Source organism: Gouania willdenowi, chromosome 4 (genome assembly GCF_900634775.1).
Source record: "Gouania willdenowi chromosome 4, fGouWil2.1, whole genome shotgun sequence".
Taxonomy (NCBI): domain Eukaryota; kingdom Metazoa; phylum Chordata; class Actinopteri; order Blenniiformes; family Gobiesocidae; genus Gouania; species Gouania willdenowi.
In genome coordinates, this window is record NC_041047.1 from 2368300 (window position 1) to 2380507 (window position 12208).

Genomic DNA, 12208 nt, shown 5'->3' on the forward strand with positions numbered 1-12208 from the left:
CATTACACACAAACAGGACCCCCCTACAGTACGTACAGTACACACAGAGGCCTCCACAGAGCGTTTAGGAGAAGCTCAGTAAACTTATGGGTGTGTGTTTGTGTGTCCGTGTGTGTGTGTGTGTGTGGGAGCAGGGGTTATGGCGATAAATTGCACTGTCCCGTCACTTGTATTTGTGCGGTTTGGGGCGGGTGTGCAGGGCGCCGCTGGAGGTAATTTGCTGCTGTATTTCAGACGAGCTGGAAATGGGTTTGGAGCGAGAGTTCATGCCTCCCATTACAGAGAGAGAAACAAACACACACACACACGCTGCTGCACGTGCACGCTCCACCTGAGGCACGCCATAACTCACAGCGCCTCTCACTGACACCAGATCAGCGGCCGCCCCACACTGACTGCACCAGGGGAGCCGTAATGGAGGCTAATGCTGGGGCTGTGAGGACCACCGTGGGACGCGTGGTGGAGGTTAATGGGGAAATGACACCACACACGGCAGTTAACCCCGACACACGCTGATCTCACGCTGCTGTTTACATCAAACGCTCAGCTGAGCAGAGACAGAACATAAATCTGAGACTAAGTGTCCTCCAATCCTGTGTCCTCCTAATCCTTCAACGCCTACGAATCATGATGGTCCTGATCCAGGAGACACAGGAGGAGGAGAGACACGAGGGACCAGTTTCACTGCATCATTGTTCTTAAACTACAGCTGAAAACACAAAATTAAACTATAAACAATCATTCTCCAGCTAAAGATTGTCTCTAAATCCTTTAGATCAGGGGTGTCAAACTCATTTTAGTTCAGGGGCCAGATGCAGAGAAGTGTGATCTAGACTGGGCCACAGATTTTATGTCTGAAAACTAGTGCCCTAGTTTAAAATACAAAATAAACTGACAATTCCAAGCATTAAGTGATAGATATCAGTCTCAAAGTAGTCAGTTAATATTTCAAGATTAAAGGTCTTATATAATGCTAAATCAACTTTTTTGAGCTTTTAACCTTGTAACAATATTAATTCCTTATCAAAAACAGCCCCAACGTATTATTGAGCTTCCTTCCTGCATCTCTGAGCAATCCTCACTAATCCTGCTCTCTGAGCTGCTGCTCTCCCCTCTTCTGAAAAATGAGCAGTCAGACTTTTGTGACATCACAAAAATCTGAACCGTCCCGTCCAGGAAGTGCCTGCTGCCGACCACGCCTCCACAGTGAACATACACGCCCACTCTCGCGGAGCTAAAGGCACAAAAGCTACATACACAAAATGTGTTCTTTGAATTAATCCCTCCCTGAGGAGCAGTGGGCAGCAACAGTGTAGAACCCAGAGAGCCGTTCCATTTTTAGTATCCGTTAAATAGCGGAGCTGTTCCATCCCTAAACGTCAGTAAAACAAAATTCATTAACTTTGGAAAGAGAAAAAAAACAGGAGATATAAGACTGAAACTAAACAAGGAAATAATAGAACAAGTAAAAGAATATAGGGTACTTGGAGTGTGGATGGACGACAAGCTGACCTGGAAAAAACATATACAAATAGTTAAAAACAAAGTGGCCAAAAGCAGCTACATCCTATGGAAGCTTCAACAAATCCTACATACCAAATCACTTAAAACAATATATTCTTCACTCATAGCATCGCACCTAAATTACTGCTCCGAAATATGGGGTAATAACTACAAAACGTATCTTGAACCACTATTTAAACAACAAAAAAAAGCTATAAGAATTTTACATAAAGTACCACACAACACACACACAAACGATTTATTTGAGAAGTCAAAATACCTAAAACTGCAAGAAATAATACACTATAACACACAAATACACGCATTTAGGGCTTCATCAGGAAAATTACCACATCAAATCCAAAAACGTTTCACTTACAATCAAAATCCCTACGAATTCAGACATAATAATGTGTTTAGACCAAACAGGATCATATCAAACGTTGGCAAACATAGTACTGTGTATAGAGCCATGAACCTCTGGAACAGCCTTGACAAAGAGACACAACAGTCAGATAATCTGAAACAATTTAAGAACGAAACGAGGAGGACATTTTTACACACATACAGATCTCAAGTCAACTCTCCATTGAACTCTACAGCAACGACATGGAACTCATCAACTGGTCATTGAGCACCATTGACAAAATCTTCTCAACGAGGCAATTGCTTCAGCACGAAATACCGTGTCCAAAGGACACATACCCAAGTGGATATGTCGTGGACCCACGAGGGAGAAGCCAGATGCTCTGTCTCTCCCAGCTGAAAGTGGAGGATGTGGAGGACATCTATTTGCTAGGAGTCATGATCTTTGGCCTGCTGTTGATGGGGGTATGTGTCTGTGCATGTGCCTTTCTGATGGATCGTAAGCTGAGGCGACTCTCAGAGGATACGAAGGTTCTCAGAGAGAAGAAGAACTTCACGTTTGGAGAGTTGGAGGAACGTAAACAAAGACTGGAAAAGAAAGCTCGTGGAAACACGGGGGAAAAAGACTGTGATGAGGAGTAACAACAGGAACAATGACTGCAGACAAGAACACATCACAAAAAAAAAAAAAATAAATAAATAAAAAGGGAAGAAATGAGGTTGGATGTAAAATTATCTGTGTTCAAATTAGGGGACGGATCTAGATAAGCATAATGCTTTTTTCCGTCGCCCTTTCCGGCATGAAAAAAAAAAAAAAAAAAAAAAAAAAAAACAATGATGTGATTTTGCTCTGAATGTCAAATGAATTTCTGTGAATGCAACCATGTCGGAAATGAACTGAATAAATAAATAAAATAATAAATTTTTAGAATCCGTTATATAGCGGAGCAGTTCCATTTTTAGTATCCGTTATATCGCCTCGTATCGCATTTGGCTTGATTTGACGTGTTAATGACACAATGTGACACAGCGGTTGGACAAAATAAATGATTATCACATTAAATGTACTATTGCTGTAGTTAATAGAGATAATGAGGAGGAGAAAGTGACTTAGAGGCCTTAACAATTCGGTGTTTGAAGCAGCTGAATGACTCCGCTGCTGCTGCTGTTGCTGTGATAAACACACGACCTGAAGCGCTAAGATGGACTGTTAATGTGTTTTTCTGTAATGTACAGTTTTTTGGCTGAAAACAATAACATCAGTGTATGAATAGCAAAAATAAAATTGCTTTGGTGATCATTGATCTCCCTCACAAAAGCGAGGCATAAAGTCAGCGTCAAGAGACACGCCTACTCATGAATATGCATAAGTAGGCCCCAAAACAGCCCGTTTTCAGAACTGCTCAGAAAGTCACATTTAAGACGACAAAAACTCAGGAAAACAGGCGAGTTTGGGAAAATAAACCTCAAATACTATGTTTCTGGGGTTCTTAACAAATGAAAATGGGTGAAAAACACCATGACATGGGATCTTTAAAGTTGTAATTTTATGAGAATAAAGCTGGTAATGGTGGTGGAATGACCACAACACAGACGAGATCCTGTTTGTATTTGAATTTTATTCTCATGAAATTACGACAGGTCGTGTACACTCTTTGAAATGTCTTCTGAGACCAATAAAAGATAAAGGACAGACGTTAAAGCACTAATGGACCAATGACTGTCGTACATTCAAATAATCATTTTGAACAGTTTTTGTCATTTTGTGTGTTTTTGGAGTCATTATGGGTATTATTTTTTGTCACCTGTATTATGTTCCTTTTGGTTTATTCATCAGTCATTTTGTGTATTTAAGGCATCATTTTGTGTTTGTTGTTCAGTGTTCCATGTGTCAACAACGCTGGCCGTGTGAGCGCACTCACGATTTTTCGTCATATTCGCACATTCGCAAGAGTTGAAAATATTAAACTCCTGCCTCATGACGAAAGCCAATCAGAGTCTTTGCTGACGATGACGTCAGGCCGTCAACTCGGACACTGGTCTGTTCACCCATTCAACCATGGAGTAGAAGCTGTGTGTGACCACCTGGAGCTGTAGGACATGCCCTTTATAACCAGGACCGGACTAGGAAGGATTAGGCGTGGAGGAGAATCAGTGAGGAGGTGGTAGTAGCAGGTAAGTTCTCTCTGTAGCACTGAGCTAGCATAGCATTAGCCGCTAATCACACCAGCTTTTTTCACTAGTGGTTTACGTTTATGAGAGGAGAAAAAGGAGCACAGCTCCTCGCTTCAGCAGGCAGTGAAACTCACCGAGTTGGATGTGTCGCTGGTGGGCGGGGCTTTGCTTCAAACACGCATATGAAGCGAATGGGGACATTTTTTGATCTTGCAAAACCTGCGGAACATTTTGTGCAGCAGATGCGTCTGGTGCCGCAGAAGACGCATTCGATGTGAACGCAGCACTAAACCTCAGTCAGCTGCTGTGAACACATCCAGCATCAAATCAATTATCAGCACACCGCCTTCATCGCCACAATGAAAGACGACATTCATCAAATTAACATCCCGAGCTCTCAATGTGAAAAAGATGCAGCGTTATCACTTTCTAAATTAACATTAAAGAGGGTTTTTAACAAAAGAAATCCATAGTTCACTCAATCCCTCATCCCCCGTCACTTTCCTGTTACAGCAGCATTTTCTACACACTGTAAAAAACCACATGTAGAATAAACTCCTCTCAACAGTTAAAACAAACTAAAAGTTTAATATGTTAAGTATTTTTAACAGAGCTGTTCAATTCTACTTCTTTAAATGTGTAGGAATTATCGGTATTTCTCTATAAGCGCGACTTATGCAGACTTGTACATGAATATAACCTCTTAGAGGAGTCTCCTGAAATAGAACAAGCAAATTATGCCATAAAGGTGTATTATTTATGTCAGTATCTGTTTATTTGGTGTATTTATCTGTAATTTTATGTATTTCTGGAGTTTTTCTGTGTTTTTATTTTTGCTAATTGGTGTATTTGTGTATTTATTTCAAAATTTTCTGGAGTAATTATATGTATTTTTTTTAATAAATTTGCATATTTTTGGAGTAACAGTGTATTTCTAACATTCTTTTGTGTATTTTTGGAATAATGTAGTGTATTTTTGGAATTAATTTGTGTAGTTTTTGAATAATTCAGTGCATTTTTTTCTTATTTTGTTTATCGCTTTTCTCGTTTTGTGTGTTTTTGGAGTCATTTATGTATTTCTGGAGTTATTTTGGAGTATTTTTGTGTGATAATGACTCAAATTAACCGGTACTTATTAAATACTGATATTAATAATTCCAAGTTTAATTAGTGAAAGGTTAACATTAACCTCAGAGTAAATATGTTGTTTTATTCTTGTTTGTTTGAATCAAACAAGGAAGTCAAGCCTAAATGAAGGAAAATGCTTGATTTTAGTTGTAAAACTTCAGCGTTGTGATGGGGAAGTAGGTCTAAGTGTGTGTGTGTGTGTGTGTGTGTGTGTGTGTGTGTGTGTGTGTGTGTGTGTGTGTGTGTGTGTGTGTGATTCAGCACTATACGGGGGCTGTTGATGAATGATCCTACGTTTGTTTTAGTGACAGCTCAGAGTGGCTCTGGTATTGCTGCTCTGTCTGATTGTGTGCAAACCAAAGCATTATCTATCTATCTATGAGTTCACATTGGGAAACCGTTAGCTTTACACCGCTCCGACGCTGCTTAGCGCTAACTCTGCTTAGCGCTCACTTAAAGGAAACCGAAGACACGAGGAGACGTGTCAGGAGATCCTGCGACAGCGCTGAGTCGCAGAACGTTCACATGTTCGTCTGAACTCAAACTCAACCAAAGTCTGTATTTTCCTTATAAAGTCCTTCCTCACATGTTTGAAACATCTCAGAACAAACAATAGCAGGCCACGCCCACCATACTCTCCACCAATGAAAGAGTCCCACTTCCACGGACCAATGAATGACCAACATTGAGGATATGGTAACACACCCCTATGATAAAACCTGTACCCTTTAAGACAATCTTGTTCATGATACATCGTCCAGAGATGTCCAGAAGCGTAGGCGGTGGGCTGAATGACCTACTACTCTCTTTCTGACCGCCTTCTACTAAAGATATTACTAAAACCAACTACAAGCAAACCACACATAAATGATGTAAATCATGCAGATATGTTACAGTGTCAGACAGCATTCTACATTTTCAAGTGGAAAGAGGTAAACTGATAATGATGCTCAATTCTTTGTCATCATTACCATGGATACCAGATTTCAACTTATAAACACATCATGTAAACAAAAACTAGGTGAGAAAATACATAAAGCTAAGAAAAGTGCTACAAAATAGAAGAAAAGCGGCAATTAATAATAACTAATATAATGCACCAAAAGCCTCTATATAGCATCTTTTTTGCTAAATTTTCTGGGGGGAGGAGGGGGCATGCCCCCGACCCCCCTAGGTGTTGTGCATCAACTCGCCGTGAGTTTTAGCCTTCTTTAGCCTTTTTTTTTTTAAGCCTCCTGCTTTTTTTTTTTCCTCTGGACATCTCTGATTGTCCCATCTTTAATACTTTGTTCTGTTACAGCAAGAAGAAGAAGAAGAAGAAGAAGAAGAAGAAGAAGAAGAAGAAGAAGAACAAGAAGAAGAAGAAGAACAAGAAGAAGAAGAAGAAGAAGAAGAACAAGAAGAAGAAGAAGAACAAGAAGAACAAGAAGAAGAAGAAGAACAAGAACAAGAACTGGTCTTTATTGCAGAGGATGGTACATCCTGTGCTGATCAATACTCCAGCACTAAAGGAGATGAGTGTGTGTGTGTGTGTGTGTGTCATGTCGTATGACGGCCCACAATGGTAAAGTTAATGTTTGGATCTATTTCCTGGTGAAGATGCGTTAGTTAATGCTGACTCAGCACTAAAACCTTGGCCCGACTCAAGTCTCAATAACTTCAAATCATGACTGAAGACCTTCAGGTTTTACTTTGAAAGTCCCGTTTCATCACTTTGACACTTCCTTTGTGGTTTTAGTCTTTCTTTACTTTTCTGTCTTTAACTATTATTGATGCCTTGTGTTTAACACACACACACACACACACACACACACACACACACACACACACACACACACACACACACACACACACACACACACACACACACACACACACACACACACACACACACACACACACACACACAAACTGGGAGAACTAAACCAGAGACCAATGATTCTCAACTGGTGGGTCATAACTAAAAAAGTGGGTCGCAGACTTGTACTGGGTGGGTCGCTGACAGCTGGTCAACAATAAATAAATACTAAAGGTCTCTAATGCTGGACTTGTCTTTTATTTTTAAAGAAACTTTTCTTGTGATAGGCATGCTGTGAAATACTGTATGTATGTTGCACAGAAAAATATATAGATTTATGTTTAAAAACAAATGAAATTAAAAAAAAATGGTCGCAATTTAATGACCGTGGCAAAATGTGGTTCCTCGAGTGAGACCTCTTGAGAACCTGCAATAGACGACCAGTTAGAACCCCCCCTGTCCTGGAGGGACACAGCTCTGCAGAAACCACAGCAGCAACTGTACAACAAAAACACACAAAATGACAACAGAAAACAACAACAAACACACAAAACAATCACAGAAAATGAAAAAAACAACAAATATACAACAAAAGACTGCAAAAAATACCCTAAAAAACCTGAAACAAAGAACACAAAACGACAACAAAAACCTACAAAATTACCACAAAAACACAGAAAACGACAACAAATGTAAAAAATACAAAACAACAAAAACACACACTAAGTAAACAAAAAACCTACAATGCAGACAAAAAACTCAACAAGAGAACACAAAATAACTCTAAAAACACAAAATAACTCTAAAAACACACAAAAAATAAAGAGAAACACACAACATTACAGCATAAACATAGGACAAAAATAATTCCAAGAAGAGGGAAAAATATATTTATGTTTAATCAAAACATTAAGATGTTAATTTAAAAAAGCCAAAATACTAATATTTGTAACTTTTCTTTGTTATTGGGATGAGTGGGAATGATGGGATGAGTGGGAATGATGGGATGAGTGGATGAGGGAATGAGGGGATGAGGGGATGATGGGAATGATGGGATGATGGGAATGATGGGATGAGTGGGAATGATGGGATGAGTGGGAATGATGGGATGAGGGAATGATGGGATGAGTGGGAATGATGGGATGAGGGAATGATGGGATGAGTGGGAATGATGGGATGAGTGGGAATGATGGGATGAGTGGATGAGGGAATGATGGGATGCTGTTTGTGGTGAATCAGGAGGAGAACCTACACCCCTCCCTCCCTCCCTGGTGATATTTCACAGTGTGTCAGGACGCTCAAATTGAAAATCCCTGATGAATCAATATTTAGTGCAGCAGCTAAATGAATAGTAATAATTCAGCAGAGGCTGCAGTGCACATCTGGATTATAGACACACACCAACTAGATTCTAGGGAAACTTTCATCTTTCATGGAGGATTTGGTTCATGTTTGAACATCTAGGAACAGATCTATCGTTATACGTCTTTGATTGATGTGTAATAGAGTGACTGGGAATGCTTTCTCCATGAAATCCCTCCCAGAACTGTCACATGACATCACACAAACACATTTGACTGGACAGGAAGTAGAACTGTTCTGTGATTGGCCGACCTGGCTGACTGGATCCTCTTGGTTCTCCATGAGAGGGAGGGGTTGTAGTGGAGGGCGTGGGCAGCGCCGCCGCCCGGCCGGGTCACCATCTTAAAGCGCGTCCGGAAAACCCGAGGAGAGGGGGGGCTAAAGTGGGAGGGAGGGGCCACGCCTGAGGGAAGAGATGAAGTGATTGGTCAGAGCAAAACAAGAAAACAAATCTTACACATTTATTATTAATTTAGGAAAATAATTAACGATGGGAAATGAAAACACTTAAAGCAGATATTTCAAAGTTTAGGCCTCATGGATCAGACAATTAAAAAGGTCGACATTGCCGCTGGAAAACTTTGTTTTGATCTCCACAGTAAACACTTGGTGCATTGCATTGTGGGATGTGGAGTCCTGTAGACCAGTGTTTCCCAACCAGGGGTACGCGTATCCCTAGGGGTACGTGAGCACATTGCAGGGGGAACGTGGAAAAAGACAAGAATTTATTTCTAAGATAATAAAAAATATTCTCAATCATTTCACAAGTTCGTCAATAAATGGTTCGTGTGTGCAATGACTAGTTTAAAGTTTAAATGCATGTTTAAAGAGGACATATTCAAATAAACTCCTTTTGTGCTAAATGTCATAACACACATATATATAACACAGGCAGGTTAATTATTTGTTTTGTATTTATTTATTTATATTACTTATTATTTTTATTTATTCTTATTTTTTTCTAATTTCAACTTTATTATTTTTAATTAATAACAATATAATCATAATGTATTAGTATTAATAATACAAATGTTTACGATTATATTATTTCTTATATTTATTATTTTTCTTGCATTGAAGGCAACATAATTTTATGTTTAATTTGTGAGTTAAATGAGAAGATAATGAACATGTATGAGTGAGGGGGTACTCATGGTATGACAAAAAGGCTAAAGGGGTACACAAGACAAGAAAGGTTGGGAACCACTGCTGTAGACGGATGTATAGAAGTGTTTTTAATAATGTGAATAATATCCACTGTTATCCAGGAAGTTTACTATTATTTGGGCCATAGTATATAGTCATCTTAAAGATGTAAATCATTCTTTCAATCAGAAATAAAATGGAATCAAAGTGACCAAAAATGGTGGAAAAGGTGATGAAATGAGATTTTAAAAACCACAAAAATGTATTAAAAGTTGCAAAAACAGACGAAAAACGTTGTAAAGAGTTCAAAATGTCAATATTGGAACAATTAGTTTAAACTAGCAAATAATGAGCATGACAAATAGTGAATGTGGTTAAATTTGTTTAAATAATCATGAAATATATTGAAAAGAGGATAAAAGTGACAATAATGGGTCAATATAAGTGACATTAGGTGGAAAAGTGGTGGAAATGGTTCATAAGTGCTGAACATGTCTGGAAAGTGGAAAAAATGTACAGAAAAGACATTGAAAAGTGATGTAGAAGTGTCAGAAATGGGAGAAATGTAGCAAAAATGCATTAAAAGTAACAAAAATATGGCAAGAAAAAGTGATGAAAATAGGTTAAAATATCGAAAGTTTGGTGTAGTTGCAAAAAAAGAGTAAAATTAATGAAAAATTGGCTCAAATTGTTAAAAAATATATTCTTAGTTTCTTGATGGTATCTGAGGACCCCCTAACAGTGTCTCACGACCCCAAATGGGGTCATTTTACATGTTTTTGAGCAAATGATCTTTGATTGATCTGAGGCGACATAGAAATACATAGTCTCCAACAGCTTTGTCACTGTGCCCCGCGCACACACGCACACAGTGTCAGGTGTGTGTGCTTGAATAAAAAGGAGCAGGAATAAAATAACCAGAGGAGAGTTTTTATGAGTGTAATAAATCAAGTGTGCTTGGTTCTTCCTTTAAGTCTCATTTGTTGAATCATTTTACAGATCCATCACGGTCTGAACGCGTGCTCTTATTTATCTCTAGTTATTTTGCTGAGTGTCACACACTGAAGTGGAGAGTGACTGAATCTTTACTTTGTGTCATCATTAAACACCTTGTGTTTCTTCATCCTCTCAAAATAAAGAAAAATCATCTGAAACGACCTCAAGGCAAACAACCATCGTTTCAAACCTGGAATGTGTTTCCAAAAGGTTTTAAATAAATACATTAAAAAGTCCTGCTGTTAGACGTTATGGCAGTGGTTTTCAACCTTGGGGATGTGACCCCATGAGGGGTCGCCTGGAATGTGTTAATTACTGATCATTACTGATTAAATATATTTATATATATTTTTTTTTAATTATTGTTCCTTTTCAAATGAAAACAACAAATTCCTTATTCTATATTTTCACTTTCTCAAATAAAAATGTGGTTCAAATAAAATGCAGTTTAAAAAGAAAATGAGAAAAGGAAAAAAATACATTATAAAAATATCTGATCTGGCACATATTGTTACTTAGAGCACAAATCATTTATTTGTAACACAATATAACAGAGACACAAACATGTACGTTTTGTCTGATCCAAGTTCCAAATGATCAACATTCATGTCATGGTCTATAAGGAGAACCAATCAGATATTAATATATAAAACAACAAAGGCTTTGAGTGTCTTTGTAGTTGTTTTGTGTATTTCTGTTCTTGTTTTATATGTTTTTCTCTCATTTGTTGTGCTTTTCTGTCACTTTTGTTGTCGTTTAATCTACGATTGTTGTTGTTCTGTGTCTTTAGTGTTGCTTTGTATGTTTTTCGAGTCATTTTGCAAATTTTTGTTGTTTTACATAGTTTTCTATCATTCTGTATAGTTTTGATGTTTTATGTGTTTAGGAGTCATTTTTGTAGTTGTTTTGTATATTTTTCATGAATTCATTTGTAGTCATCTTGAGTGTATTTTGTTGTTGTTCTGTTCTGTAATTTTCTGTTTTTTGGAGTCATTTTTTTGTTATTTTTGTTATTTTGTGCCGTTTTTGGAGTAATCGTACACGTTAACTTTGGGGGCGGCTCAAAACTAGACAGTGGGCCGCATGGGGCCCCCGGGCCAGGAGTTGCCTATGTCTGCAGTATAACAAACATGATCAAAAACAAATTCTAAAAAACAATTATTTGGGGGTTGCTAGAAATTTGTCATATAAAAAATGGGGTCACGATCCAAAAACAGGTTGGAAACCACTGCGGTATTGTGTGCCCTTCAGAATAAAAGCCCCTGGTGCTGCCTTTCTGGTGCCAAAATGTGACTAGTTCATTTTAAATTAGGATTTCAAACTCTGTCTGAAAGATGAGGACAAACTTTGTTCCAACATGGATCCACACTTTATAAAAACTGACTATCTGCTCCCTCTGTCTCCGTCCCATCAGTCATCGCTCGCCTTCTTCTAATGAGTGAGAAAAAGACGGAGGGAGGAGGAAAAGACGGAGGGAGGAGGATAACGGATGAGTCCGTGCCGTCGCTGAGCGGCTCATTTCCCCTCACCTCTTTCACACACTTTTAATTGCCAATTGTCAGGATGGTTGCTGTTTTAATTAGCGTCCAATAACAAAGCGTGACCGCCAATAAAATGATTACATTCCCTTTTTCTTTTTTTTTTTTTTTTTTTACAGATTCCCCTCCTCCTCCTCCTCCTCCTCCTTTAGGAGCTGATTTCACTTGTTTCCAATGATGCAGGAACAACTGAGAA

The 12208-nt window shown here is 38.5% G+C and overlaps 1 protein-coding gene across 2 annotated transcripts in view; it reads right to left on the reverse strand.

Moving 5' to 3' along the window:
- Positions 1 to 12208, reverse strand: part of zc3h3 (zinc finger CCCH-type containing 3) — a 65559-nt gene that overhangs the window by 15589 nt on the left and 37762 nt on the right. For both annotated transcript variants that reach the window (XM_028443655.1, XM_028443654.1), the window contains exon 4: positions 8585 to 8735. In XM_028443655.1, the coding sequence (XP_028299456.1) occupies positions 8585 to 8735 (151 nt within the window). The remainder of the gene's footprint in view (positions 1 to 8584; positions 8736 to 12208) is intronic.